The sequence below is a fragment of the Schistocerca americana genome, chromosome X (assembly GCF_021461395.2).
Source record: "Schistocerca americana isolate TAMUIC-IGC-003095 chromosome X, iqSchAmer2.1, whole genome shotgun sequence".
Classification (NCBI taxonomy): domain Eukaryota; kingdom Metazoa; phylum Arthropoda; class Insecta; order Orthoptera; family Acrididae; genus Schistocerca; species Schistocerca americana.
Genome location: NC_060130.1, coordinates 956,642,774 through 956,658,073, shown reverse-complemented (window position 1 = coordinate 956,658,073; position 15,300 = coordinate 956,642,774). Strand labels below are relative to the sequence as shown.

At 40.0% G+C, this 15,300-nt stretch overlaps 1 protein-coding gene across 7 annotated transcripts in view; it reads left to right on the top strand.

Moving 5' to 3' along the window:
- The window catches only part of LOC124555721 (coiled-coil domain-containing protein 177), a 293,273-nt gene that overhangs the window by 208,979 nt on the left and 68,994 nt on the right, over positions 1–15,300 (top strand). For all 7 annotated transcript variants that reach the window (XM_047129731.1, XM_047129729.1, XM_047129732.1 and 4 more), the window contains 2 exons: positions 716–1,063; positions 1,188–1,329. In XM_047129731.1, coding sequence (XP_046985687.1) covers positions 716–1,063; positions 1,188–1,329 — 490 coding nt within the window. The remainder of the gene's footprint in view (positions 1–715; positions 1,064–1,187; positions 1,330–15,300) is intronic.

Genomic DNA, 15,300 nt, shown 5'->3' with positions numbered 1-15,300 from the left:
AAGTGGTTCTAGGTGCTTCAGTTTAAGTAGTTCTAAGTCTAGGGGACTGATGACCTCAGATTTTAAGCCCCATAGTGCTTAGAGACATTTGATTTGAATTCTCTTATCTCCAACATAATGCGCTCTCAACTACACAGAACACTGTTCTGACCATAACTGACACTTGTAACATATTGAGGGCATTGCACAAGTACCGTTCATAGACAAATACAACAGCACCACGTGCAGGCTTGACTTACATTTGCATTTATGTTCAAGCACGCACTTCTGGTGGTGTTTCAATATTTTTGTCCTACCCCTGTATCTACTACATGTAGGAACAAACCAGAGAAAAAGATTTTGCTATAAGAAATAAATTGCATAGACTACAGTTGCTTCATTTTAAATGGTGCGGAAAGAAGTAGTATACAAATTAAATCCACAGTATTTGTTAGTAAGTACATTTGTATGCAGTAGACAACTTAAGATCATTCTTGCCTTGAAAGTCCAGCAGGTTATACGATATAAATTGCAAGTGGTTAAAATAACGGTTTTGTGCATTTGTCATTGGTAGACACTCATAGTATACATTACTAGTGGAAGTATAGATGTGACTTGAGTTTAAACAAAAATAATTAGAATGTTTTAATATACTACAGAAGTAAATATAATGTAATATTAAATATGTCTTTGCTATTTACAAAGTCTGTCACTCTTTAAAATTTTTAATATTTAGGTCAGGGCCAGAAATATACCAGCCTTCTACAACTGAAACTTCAGCGTCTTCCATATCTAGTGGAGATTCACCAACGGTTTCTGGGAAAAGAACAAAACATTGTGGGAGTAATAGACATAGAAGTCCATGTGGAAAGACAAAACAGAAATTATGCTGGCCTGTACCATCTCCTTATTCTGATAAAGAACAAACAAAATCCTTATCTCAGATATGGAATTCTGAGGATAAAAACCAAGGTCTGTGCTGTAAACTTAGATCCAGCTATGATTCCAACAACAACAGTAGTGGAGACACAAACATTTCAACATTAGCATGCTACTCTAACCCATGGAAGATTGATAGTTTCAGGTAAATTGTAAGTTAAAAAATTACATGCATGTTGGTACTCTCATAATAATGAAGTGACAAACTCTACAAAATACATTTACATTGAATGTACCATAAACCACTTCTAAGTCTTTTCTTTCTTCAGCTCTGAAAATCTTCACATACCTGAACACGATCGACGGATCCTGATGTCAATGGCATTCAAGAAAGAAATGGAACGTGCGAGCGATCAATTTGCTCACCAAGCACATTTGCTGTGGGAACGTGATCGAGAAGAAAGAGAGCAGGTAGAGAATTTGTGGTCCACTTTCAAAACTAAGACTTTTTTAAGCTGCAACAGAAGTGTCTTGAGTTCAAGAAACTCATTAAATTTGTACCAGTTTTTGTTTTCATTGTCTGGATCCTAAAGATTATTTTATTATGACTGGGTTCAGTTCTCTTCAAGAAACATCATCACATCTTGTAGCCCACGTTTCATGTAAAGTTAAACTCTACCCACCTCCATAGCTGACATCACTAATGCATACCTGGGGCACACATGGGGGGTGGTGTACAACTCAGAGGTAGCCAGTTTGAATACTGAGGATGGAAGAAATTTATTTGACCAGCAAGGAGAGGAGGCATAAAGTTCCTCATTGTCAATGTTCTGGCTTAAATTCCAAACCTCTCCACAGTGTCTTATGGAGTGAGTGCATGTGACACTGCTGGATGTAATTTGATAGGAATACTAAGCTCAGTGGCCCACTTGATACTAATTGAAATGAGTAGGCTGTGTCCTAACCTTGTGGGTCTCCCAGCCAACCTTGCTATGTGATAATCTATCAAAAGTTTTATTAAAGGACAAAAACAAAGTTACTTTACTAGTTAAACTCTACAGTTAAACTACAGTTAAACTGTTATACCTAAAAGTGGCTGCTATGTCTAACATACAGCAGTGACTGTGTGGACATTCGTATGTAGCAGCACAATGATAGTTAATGCTTCTCACATGTTATATTTTAAAGTAACAAGCATACACTCTCAGATAACTCAATATCAGAAAGTATCCTGCCCTGGTAACTATAGTGTCTTAAAATGGTGTTACCACAGTTCAAAATGCTCCTATAGTTGCTGTGTCATAGGGCAGAGTCCACTTACACATGAAGTATCCAACTGAAAATTTATGTTATCATACACACGCATCTATACTTCCGAGCAATTGTTTATTGTTTCAATTGGAAGGGAATTGTTAGTACTTTAGTAACTTTTTTTTAATGTATGCCCCACTGTAGTGTCATCTATCCTAATTTTGAGGAATTTAGTGTTTTAGTGGTTACCACTTGGTTTATAGGCATGTTTTCAAATCTGGTATCATCTGACCTTAATGTAAGTGAAAATTTATGTGCTGGTGTATTCTGTAACAGTTTGTTACTGTTTAATGAATTTTCCAGTTGGAGTTTGTATTAGAAACTGTGTTTTGGAATTAATTAACATAGTGATATGAATACAGTATATTGGTGTCATCAGCTAACATTACTGGTAGACCTTTCTGAATGCACTGGGGCAGATCATTGATAAATATAATAAATGGAAGTGGACCAAGTGTGGAGTTTGGCCTCTTGCAGCTAATGATGTCATGCATTCTGTGTAAAATACACATGTGTAGAGACACTACTACCCACTGGAGCTGAATAAGTATAGCCTTATCATCTCTCTCTCTCTCTCTCTCTCTCTCTCTCTCTCCTGGTGGAAGAGTTTCCCCAGAAGGTTAGTCCACAGTCAAGAAATCAGTTCATAATGTGAATCACTGCTGATGTGCTTCACTGTGAATTAGGCATAAATAGGATAAAAAGCTTTTGAAAGCTTTGTTTGAAGAGCTTTCACATGACAATTCTATTTTAAGTTGCTTTGTAGCCACATTCCTTGGACTTTAATTTCACAAACTGACTGTAATGTTCATCCAAGACTTGGTACTGTGTGAAATCTTGTAAAAGTGGGGAGAAGTGGAACAAAATTCATGAACCCAGTTTGTGTTATTTATTATTATCCTGTTACACTGAAACAGTGAGAGACAATGATGTATCTACTGATGTTTAAAAGATGGCTTCTTTTTTTACCTTTTCATGTATGTAAATAATATAATTAATAAAAAAATATCTTTCTGACTGATTGCAGCTATGTTTAGAGGTGACATATAGGCAAATCTTCATGATTCTTTGGCAATCAACTATCTTTTAAACCATTCAGTCATGCCTTGTAATCCAACTGAAAGATTCAGTTTTCCAGATACTCTCATTTGCTACACCAAAGTTCACAAGAAATGTATTCTGTTTGACTTATGCCCTAACTACATGCTCAGTATGTGTGAGTAAATATAAGATATTGGCTTCTTGCAACTGATAATGTGATACATTGTGTGCAAGTGTGGAAAGACGAATCCACCTTCTTCAGTGCAGATGCACAATCTCTAAGTAGCAAGCATGGAGGACACAGAAAGGGACTGTTGAGAGGTGGTGCTAGGTGGGGGTGTGGGTCAGTGGAGAGGTGTACCAAGGTAGTCTATGCAACTGTGATAAATGCTATGTCTGGGTGGTGCAGTGGTTAATGCAACTATCTAGTAAGCAGGTGATCCCAGGTTCGAGTCCCGGTCTAGCACACATTATCACTTATCATTGTTGATTCCACATAATGTTCCAATGCAGCTAATATCAATATTTCCTTTTCTTTCCTTTCCTTTCTCCCCCCGCCCCCTCCCATCTTTAATTTACATGTGATGTGTCACAGCTGTGGATTTTGCATTGTGTCTGTTCTTGTGGACATGTCCAAAAGAACAGATGCCTTGAATTCATATAATCGATTTCCTTCAATGGGCAATGAATCCACCTTCTTCAGTGAGGATGCACATTTACATCTGACATCCTGAGGGAATCCTTAAGTAGCAAGTTAGGAGGACATGGGCAGGTACTGCTTGATGTGAGTGTGGGACAGCCAAGTGGCATACCAAGATAGTTGGTGCTGTTACAATAAACACCATGTCTGTGTGGCGCAGTGGGTAATGCAACTGCCTAGTAAGCAGGAGATCCTGGGTTCGAGTCCTGATCCGGTACACATTTTCACTCATCACCACTGATTCTGCATAACTTCCTGATGGAGCTGACATCAGTAGTCCCTTTCCTTTCCTTTCTCCCCCCTCCACCTACAATTTACATGTCATATGGAAAGGATAGATTACTACTCACCACATACAGCAGGAACTGAGTTGTAGGCAGGCACAATGAAAAGAGTGCTAAACATTACAGCTTTCAGATAAAAAAGTTCTCCTTCCAAAATAGAATGTGCACACACACACACACACAATACACACACACACACACACACACACACACACCCATCTACCTCGGTGTGCGTGCACAGCTACTGTCTCTGGCCATTGGTCGGGCCCCAGTAGTCAGGGACATTAGCCACGTGTGTTGAGTTGTGATTGTGTGTGTTTGTGTTTTCTATTTTGAAGGAATGGCTTTTTTGTCTGAGAACCTAAATGTTTAGCAGTTTCTTCATTGTGCCTGTCTGCAGCTCAACACCTCCTCTCTGTGGTGAGTAGCAACCTGTCCTTTTTGTATAGTTATTATTCTATCCTGGACTTTCCATTATTTGATTTTCCACAAAGACATAGTGTCATTTAAGATGAATGTTGTCTATGCAGTCTTAGAAGATAAGCTCTACTGATCATTATTTTCTTTGAAGAGCCAACTCTGTCATTGAAAGAATTGTGTAAAAATGTTGAAAATTGACTGATACCAAAATTGAATGAAGTGAAGATCATGATAATGTTTAACAAGATGTCATTTTGTCTCACCATCACAAACATCTGAGAGAGATTGTTGATCAGAATGTGCACAGGACCAGAATATATGTTAATGTGGTTGCCACTTCTGTGATATCATACCACTATAGTGTTGGTTGAATTTGCTAATGGGTGTGGGGTAAAATGAATTATGTAATTACTCTACTAAAGTGCTTACTATAGCTTCTTGTACTACAATTTATACTGTAATATATGTTTATTATATCAGAAGCATTTAAATGTGTAATTTTAATATAAAATAGGACAGGCTGCTACTCACCACATAGAAGAGGCAGTCAGGCACCTAGAAAGGTAGACTGTTAGATATTGTAGGGGCAGGGGCAGAGGAGAGAAGCAGATATGGGAAAATGACTATGCAGATGTGCTGGAGGTGGAGGTGGAAAGGGGGGGGGGTGCAGAAGGTAGGTATAGGGCTGGAATGGGAGCAGGGAAGGGGATAGAAGTAGCTAGAGGAAAGGATATTACAGATAGAGACCAGGCACATTACGGAATGAAGTAACATGTTGGAGGGAGGGTTACCACCTGTGCAATTCAAGAAAGCTGCTGGTGGTGGGAAGAATCGAGATGGCATCGTCTTTGAAGCAGTCATTGAAGTCAAACACAACATGTTGGATGAGATGCTCAGCAACTAGATGGTTCAGCTATCATTTGGCCACAGTTTGGCAGTGACCAGTCATGTAGACGGACATCTTGTCAGCGATCATAGTCACATCGAATGGCGTACAGTGGTTTCAGGTAAGTTGGTAGACCACATGGCTGTTTTCACAGGTGGCCTGCCTTTGATAGGGAAAGACACACCTGTGAAAAGAGTGGAGCAGATGGTACCAGGAATATGTATGGGGTAGGTTTTGCATATAGGTCTATTGCAGAGATATGAACCATGGGAGCAAGGGGTTGAGAGAGGTGGGGAGGATATTTCTCATTTTAGAGTGTGGTGAGAGGTAGTCAAAACTCTGTTGGAGAACATGATTCAGTTGCTGGGTGGTAACAAGTCATGAGTGGGGTGATGCTTTCCAGACAGTCAGTGGATATGTAGAGTATGGTACATGACTGGTGACGGGGGAAACAAGGCATTAGAGATCTGCTGCTGGACAAGATGAGGAGGGTAATTTTGGACTGTGAAGGCCTCAGCAAGACCCTCAGTATATTTGGAAAGGGACTACTCATCACTGCTGATGCAATGACTGCATGTGACTACACTTATGGAAGGGATTTCTTGGTGTGGAATGGGTGGCAGTTGTCAAAATGGATATATTGTCGGTGGTTTGCAGGTTACATATGGATGGAGGCATAAGGTGATGCCATGCAGGTGTCCATGGCTGTACCACAGATTTATTTATAGGTGATGCCATAAAAGGAGAAGTAATTTTGGGTGAGGATATCATTGATTGTGGTGATCTGAAAATAGATTGTAGGTTTGGAGTCAGTTGGGCACAGTGAAAGGTAGGATTCAGTGGCAGTAAGGTCAAGGACACCAGTCTCTATTCCCATCCTAGCACGCATTCCAGCCTCATGCATGCCTTCTGTACCCCACCTCCCTCAGTGCAACTACATAGTCCTCCCCCTTCTCTGCTTCTCTCCTCTCCCTCCCTCCCCCCTGCCTCCCTCCCTCCATCCAACTCCCACCCCCCCTTCCCCCTACCAATAGCTGTTAATATCTATCTAACAGTCTACTTTCAATGTGCCTGTCTGACACTTGCCTCCTCTATGTAGTGAGTAGCAATCTATCCTATTTCATATTGCTGTTATTTAATCCCAGATTTTCCAATGAATGTGTAATATATTTTTCATTATAGCATTACCGAACTTCTGGGCTAAAAGTCAATATTTACACTGTCCAGTCACATTAATATGGCCACCTGTCAAAAGCCTGGACAACCACCTTTTGCAGTCCGAGCCACTGCGAGACATGCAGGAACAGAATCAGTGACATTCTGAAAGGTACCAACAGGGATATGGAGCCATGTCAACTCCAGTGCCATGGACAGCTGTGCTAGGTTCCTTGGTCGAGGATTCGTGGCACGAACAGCCCAGTTGATGGGGTCCCACAGATTCTCGATTGAGTTCGGTGGCCAGGGGAGTACGTTAAACTCATCCAGGTGCTCTTTGTCCCACACATATTCACTAGAGGCTGTGCAACACATTGCATTGTCCTGCTGGTAGATGCCATTGTGCTGAGGAAAAACAAACAACATGTAGAGGTATACATAGTCCCTAAAGATATATGCAAACTCATGTTGATCCATTGTGTCTCCCAGAATGACAAGATCACCCAGGGAATTCCATGAAAACATTCCCCAGACCATAACGTACCCTCGATTGTTGCAGAGTGTCTGCTTCCAAACATTTCATGCTGTACATGTCAACATCCATCTGTTTGGTGGAGCATAAAATGTGTTTCATCTGAAAAGGCTACCTGTTGCCGCTCAGTGGATGTCCAGTTGCGTTATTGGCATGCAAATTCCAACCTTCATTACTGACGAACAGCAGTCAGCATGAGTGCATGAACCAGACACCTTATGTGGAGGGCGGTACGCAGCAATATTCACTGAATAGTCATTGAGGAGACAATGCTGGTAGCTCCTCGATTCATCTGCGTCGTCACTTGCTCAACAGTTGCACTTCTATTTGCCCATTGTCTCTGCAGCCACTATTCGCTCCTGTCATCTGTGACCTATGGTGCACCACAGTGCTGGTTTGGATAGTGCCATTTTGCAATGCACAGTATACTTTAACCACAGCGGCAGGTGAACAGTTTACAAACTGAGCTGTTTCAGAAATATGTACACCCTTGGTCCAAAAGCCAATGATCATGCCCTTTTAGAAATCACTTTGTTTCCACATTATGACCACTACTGCACTGTTTTCCACATCTGCATCCCTGCCATTGGCCATCCCATCTGTGAGTGGTTTTTGCAAGTTGATGTTGAACATAAGCAGTAGTCACATTAATATGATTGGACATGTGTAATAGCTTATCAGATATAATCAGATAAAGTTATCTGCCCTGTTGATGCTCTATGATAGCTATCTATGATACATCCAGGAGCTCTTTAGGCAGCCCTGACTGGGGTCCCATATTGTGGTGATGGATATGGTGCCAATGACGCTACAGGAGGATGACATTGGGACAAAGTAATTCATCAGTTCTTCAGCAGTGAAGAAGTTGTAGGTGAACATTGTACAGGTTTCATCACATTTAGTTCTTACACTTACGCCAGTATTTTTATGTTTAACTCACTCAAGATCATCACTTACTGTGCAGCACTTAACACAACACTAAGCATCTCATTAAGTTATGCTTTCTGTCATAGTTACTCAAAACTATAAATAGAATACTCTAACTTTATAGAGCTCCATGTCTATGACAGTGTGGTGCAAATTACAGGTAAGAGAAATATTCTGTGCCATGATCACCTACCTATGGTAGCTGAACACAGTTTTCTTTGTGGTTGCCCTACCCCTGCACTCATACATATCACTTTATCTTGTGTTTATATGATGTGGGTGTTTATAAGACCTGTACTCTGCTGCAAAATGAACAATGGTGTGGCAGTGGCTAATAAACTTTTTGCTAAGGTACTCTCTAACTTTGAGGAAGTTTGAGTCCTGAAGTTTGTATTCCATTTACCACAATTTTTCACTCCTTCTTTCCTTATTCTGTTTGGTGTGAATGTTCTTATATTTTCTAAATTAGATGTTCACAACCAGTGTGATACTTCAAGATATCTGAGATAGCTACCGTGTGATTCTTCAAAATCCCAGAAGAGCCTCTACTGGAGTCACACTCGGGAACTCCAGTCACCCTGATGAGCACCCCGTATCATATTCACCAAAAGGTCACCCTGTACTATTCATAAGAAAGTTGTAAAGCCAGTGATGAAGATAAAGGTATCACCATGACAGGCCTCTATAGCATTCAGCCCAATTTATATTCTGAGTAACATGCATGTGTATTGCTTTGTGTGTCACTTTTATGTGTGCTGTGGCAAATGCACGTTTTTGCCTAGGTGTATACCTAATAATCTGTCAATGTAGCTTCATCTCTTTCTCCTCCCCCTCCCCCCCCCCCCCCCTACCCTACCCCCAGGTTGAATTTTATGTTCTGTACACCTTGCGACGGGATGTGCAGAAGACACCACATAATCTGGCCTCCATTGTAGCTCTGGAGTCTGCAGCTACAACTTGTAGATCATCTGCATGGATTTCCACTTGTACTAGAAGAGGCTTCAACACAGTGTTACAAAATACATGCCCACATGTCAACAGCAGAGGGTGTACGTTGGCAGTCTTCTTAATTACCATATAATTCTGAAGTCTGCCTGATAAACATATCAATTACAAACTTCCTGGCAGATTAGAACCGTGTGCTGGGCCGAGACTTGAACTTGGGATATTTGCCTATTGCTGGCACGTACTCTATCAGCTGAGCTACCCAAGCACAACTCAGAACCTGTCCTCACAGCAGCTTTACTTCCTCCAGTACCTCATCTCGTACCTTCCCAACTTCCCAACATTCTGGATACCAGTTACAGTTATTCAAGACCCATTGGTGTGATCTTCAGGTGTATCTTCACCAAATGAGTTACATTGTTCTGGTGTATACTTTACATTTTATTTTTTTACTTGTTTTGCATATGTTCCAAAGACATGTACAGTGAAAAGCTCACAATGAATGTGTGATCTTGTAGTCCCACTAGACATATTCATGAATCAATCAATATAATTAAGTATACTTCCAGTGAGAACACCAGGCTAGAGTCAAGTAATACATCTGCCAGCACCAGGTCATGTGGGTAAACAAAATCCGCAGATTAATGACTGCAATGAACTGTCTTGGCCTTACTTGTCTCAGCCTGCTGATGTGTACTACAAACCTATAATTATGTGATCAGCATCATAAATCCAATAGCTTAAAAGTCATTAACTGAAACGATTTCAGATATCAAGATTTGTGCCTGACAAGAAAACGCAAAGGGGAATTCAATGTGTAGAAATAAAATCCATACTTAAAGTCCAGATAAAATGTGCAAAAGGTTGTATAGTGTGTTATCAGAAACCTCTTAGCATAATGATGTAAATAACACAATGTTGTGTGAAAGTCATAATAAAAGATGCAAAAATTAATATAGGATATATTAACAGAAAAAACAGAAAACTTTTCAACATGACAAAGCAAATAAAAGATGACTTCTGGTAAAATATATTTAAAGAAACAGTAGTTGTTTTATTAAAAGTCACATGCTGTATCAACTGAGCTACACAAGCACAACTTTTTTGTGCAAACTAAAACATAGTATGTGTAAAAATTTATTACAGTCATTATCTTTTGTTCACAAAACAATGGTTTACAGTGTGGCTTATATGAAGAACCAGTAATCACCCCCAATAGCTTTTTTTTTCTTTTTTTATTTTTTTTTTCAGTATTAAGATGTCATGCTCATAACTAGAGTTTCCCCATAAAATAATACCATATGTCAGTATGCTTTGGAAGAAAGAAAAATGGAATGTCCTAAGATACTTTTTGGGTACACAATCCATAAGACACCTTAACATACAAATTACTCTTGAAAGCTTACCACTAATATATTGTACATGTTGACTCCAAGATAACTTATCATCTAAATATGCCACCAAACATGTAACATAATTAGGATCATCTGACAGAAACTTGCCTTTCAGACTAAAAACCATGTGCTGTGTTTTATTGTCATTCAATAAAAAGTCATTTGCTTTAAACCAGTTGGAAGCTTGGTGCATTGTCTTTGCAACACAACTTTGAAGGCTACTGAGGTCATTACTACAATGAAGAAAGATTGTATCATCTGCATATAGAACTGTACTAGACTTTATAAATGATCGTAGACCATTGATCATTATCAGGAACAAGAAAAGGCCCAATACAGATCATTGTTCTATTTTTGACATTTCCTTGCCAACACAGACAATTTGTCTATGGTTCTGTAGATGCAATTTTACACTGAATAGCCAAAGAAACTGGTACACCTGCCTAATAACATTTAGGACCCCCAGAAGCACACAGAAGTGCCACAACACGATATGGCATGTACTCAACCAATGTCTGAAGTACTGCTGGAGGGTAATGACAGCATGAATCCTGCAGGGCTGTCCATAAATCTGTAAGAGTATGAGGGGATGGAGATCTCTTCTGAACAGCATGTTGCAAGGCATCCCAGACATACTGAATAATGTATGTTTCTGGGGAGTTTGGTGACCAACAGAAGCGTTTAAACTCAGAAGAATGTTCCTGGAGCCACACTGTAGCAATTCTGGATGTGAGGTGTCACATTGTCCTGCTGGCATTTCCCAAGTCCATCAGAATGCACAATTGATATGAATGGATGCAGGTGATGATTTGGGATGTTTACATACATGTTACCTGTCAGAGCTGTATCTAGACATATCAGGAGTCACATGTCACTCCAATGGCACATGCCCCACACCATTATAGAGCCTCCACCAGCTTGAAAAGTCCCCTGCTGACTTGCAGGGTCCGTAGATTCACGAGGTTGTCTCCATACCTGTACACATCCATCTGATTGATACAATTTGAAATGAGACTCGTCTGACCAGGCAACATGTTTCCAGTTATCACCAGTCTAATGTCAGTGTTGATGGACCCAGGCAAGGTGTAAAGTTTTGTGTCATGCAGTCATCAAGGGCATACGAGTGGGCCTTCAGCTCCAAAAGCCCATCTTGATGATGTTTCGTTGAATGGTTCACACACTGACACTTGCTGATGACCCAGCATTGAAATCTGCAGCAATTTGTGGAAGGGTTGCGCTTCTGTCATGTTGAATGATTCTCTTCAGTTGTCATTGGTCTTGTTCTTGCAGGATCTTTTTCCAGCCACAGCAATGTCAGAGGTTTGATTCTACTGGATTCGTAATACCCGTGATACACTTGCGAAATGGTCGTACAGGAAAATCCCCACTTCATCGCTACTTCGGAGATGCTATGTCCCATCGCACATGCACTGACCATAACACCATGTTCAAATTCACTTAAATCTTGATAACCTGCCATTGTAGCAGTAGTAACCGATCTAACAACTGCACCAGACACTTGTTGTCTCATATAGGTTTTGCTGACCGCAGCACTATATTCTGTCAGTTTACATATCTCTGTATTTGAATACACATGCCTATACTAGTTTCTTTGGTGCTTCAGTATAATAATTTAAGGCTGTTACCTTCAGTGCCATATAATTCTATTTTTTACAGAAGTGGTGTGTGCTCTACACAGTCAAAAGCCTTACTTAGATTATCCTCAAACTCTTGATGTATACATTTGACTACAAAGTCTATAGCATCAACCGTTGACAAATGTTTCCTATAACCATACTGTGATTCACTAATTATTCCTAGATTTTCAAAGTAAACATATAATTGTTGGTAAATTACACATTACAGTACTTTAGAAAAAGCCAGGACTATAGAAATTGGCTTCTAGCTCATTAGGAAAATATCCCTCAGGTATGCATTTGTTTATACAATATGTTAAGGGATACACAGTACTATCTATTATTTTATTTAGTATGTTAGAAGATATGCCATGTATATCTACACTGTCTGATGGTTACAGCTGTTTTGCTATTCTTAGGACGAGAATAGGAGGACCTCGGAGAAGGTAGACATGCGTGTATTAGCTGGTGGTTTACAAACATTTTTTGAAAGGTTCTCTGATGAACTAATATCAGGTTTGATAACAGAATTTCCTACTTCCTCAACCGATTTAATAAAATAATCATTGAATTTTTGGGGACATATATTAATTTTCTTGTTTCTTTCATTTTTAGCAATAATATTTATTAGATTCCATGTGGCTTTGCACTTGTTAGTGAAATACTCAATATTTCTGCAGTTGTGTGCTTTTTTGTTTCCACAATGGCTTTTTTGTAATCATTCCTATATTTAAGATAGTCTGATCTGGCATGGTCAGCCTTCAGACTTTTAAGTACATTGTGCAACAGCATAACTTGATTTTTCAGATTTGTTAATTCCTCACTATACCATGGATTTTGTTTATGTGTGGCCTTGCTTTTGAAGCGTTTGTCAATTATTTTGCACTTCTTTATGGGAATGCTATCATTAAATTGTGTCAAAGAGCCTTTCAAATGTTAGCTTTGCTGACAAATCATTACACAACGTATAATGTGTGTCACCATAACACCGGCCAAACCAGTCTCTGTCTGCAAGGGACATATGAAACCAGATAGCTTTATCATTTGTGACATGTCTCATGATTACGACTTTTGGGACAGGCCTTGCAATATTACTCTTGTCAGCAGAGAACCTAACTTTACAATTTAAGGATACAGAATCATGATCTGAGAATGGAAATACTGTCACATCACATCATAGGTACAGAAAGCTGGCTTAAGCCAGAGATAAATTCTGCTGAAATTTTTACAAAGGTACAGACGGCGTTTAGAAAGGATAGATTGCATGCAACCGGTGGTGGAGTGTTCGTCGCTGTTAGTAGTAGTTTATCCTGTAGTGAAGTAGAAGTGGATAGTTCCTGTGAATTATTATGGGTGGAGGTTACACTCAACAACCGAACTAGGTTAATAATTGGCTCCTTTTACCGACCTCCCGACTCAGCAGCATTAGTGGCAGAACAACTGAGAGAAAATTTGGAATACATTTCACACAAATTTTCTCAGCATGTTATAGTCTTAGGTGGAGATTTCAATTTACCAGATATAGACTGGGACACTCAGATGTTTAGGACGGGTGGTAGGGATAGAGCATCAAGTGACATTATACTGAGTGCACTATCCGAAAATTACCTCGAGCAATTAAACAGAGAACCGACTCGTGGAGATAACATCTTGGACCTACTGATAACAAACAGACCTGAACTTTTCGACTCTGTATGTACAGAACAGGGAATCAGTGATCATAAGGCCGTTGCAGCATCCCTGAATATGGAAGTTAATAGGAATATAAAAAAGGGGAGGAAGGTTTATCTGTTTAGCAAGAGTAATAGAAGGCAGATTTCAGACTACCTAACAGATCAAAACGAAAATTTCTGTTCCAACACTGACAATGTTGAGTGTTTATGGAAAAAGTTCAAGGCAATCGTAAAATGCGTTTTAGACAGGTACATGCCGAGTAAAACTGTGAGGGACGGGAAAAACCCACCGTGGTACAACAACAAAGTTAGGAAACTACTGCGAAAGCAAAGAGAGCTCCACTCCAAGTTTAAACGCAGCCAAAACCTCTCAGACAAACAGAAGCTAAACGATGTCAAAGTTAGCGTAAGGAGGGCTATGCGTGAAGCGTTCAGTGAATTCGAAAGTAAAATTCTATGTACCGACTTGACAGAAAATCCTAGGAAGTTCTGGTCTTACGTTAAATCAGTAAGTGGCTCGAAACAGCATATCCAGACACTACGGGATGATGATGGCATTGAAACAGAGGATGACACGCGTAAAGCTGAAATACTAAACACCTTTTTCCAAAGCTGTTTCACAGAGGAAGACCGCACTGCAGTTCCTTCTCTAAATCCTCGTACAAACGAAAAAATGGCTGACATCAAAATAAGTGTCCAAGGAATAGAAAAGCAACTGGAATCACTCAATAGAGGAAAGTCCACTGGACCTGACGGGATACCAATTCGATTCTACACAGAGTACGCGAAAGAACTTGCCCCCCTTCTAACAGCCGTGTACCGCAAGTCTCTAGAGGAACGGAGGGTTCCAAATGATTAGAAAAGAGCACAGATAGTCCCAGTCTTCAAGAAGGGTCATCGAGCAGATGCGCAAAACTATAGCCCTATATCTCTGACGTTGATCTGTTGTAGAATTTTAGAACATGTTTTTTGCTCGAGTATCATGTCGTTTTTGGAAACCCAGAATCTACTATGTAGGAATCAACATGGATTCCGGAAACAGCGATCATGTGAGACCCAACTCGCTTTATTTGTTCATGAGACCCAGAAAATATTAGATACAGGCTCCCAGGTAGATGCTATTTTTCTTGACTTCCGGAAGGCGTTCGATACAGTTCTGCACTGTCGCCTGATAAACAAAGTAAGAGCCTACGGAATATCAGACCAGCTGTGTGGCTGGATTGAAGAGTTTTTAGCAAACAGAACACAGCATGTTGTTATCAATGGAGAGACGTCTACAGACGTTAAAGTAACCTCTGGCGTGCCACAGGGGAGTGTTATGGGACCATTGCTTTTCACAATATATATAAATGACCTAGTAGGTAGTGTCAGAAGTTCCATGCGGCTTTTCGCGGATGATGCTGTAGTATACAGAGAAGTTGCAGCATTAGAAAATTGTAGCGAAATGCAGGAAGATCTGCAGCGGATAGGCACTTGGTGCAGGGAGTGGCAACTGACCCTTAACATAGACAAATGTAATGTATTGCAAATACATAGA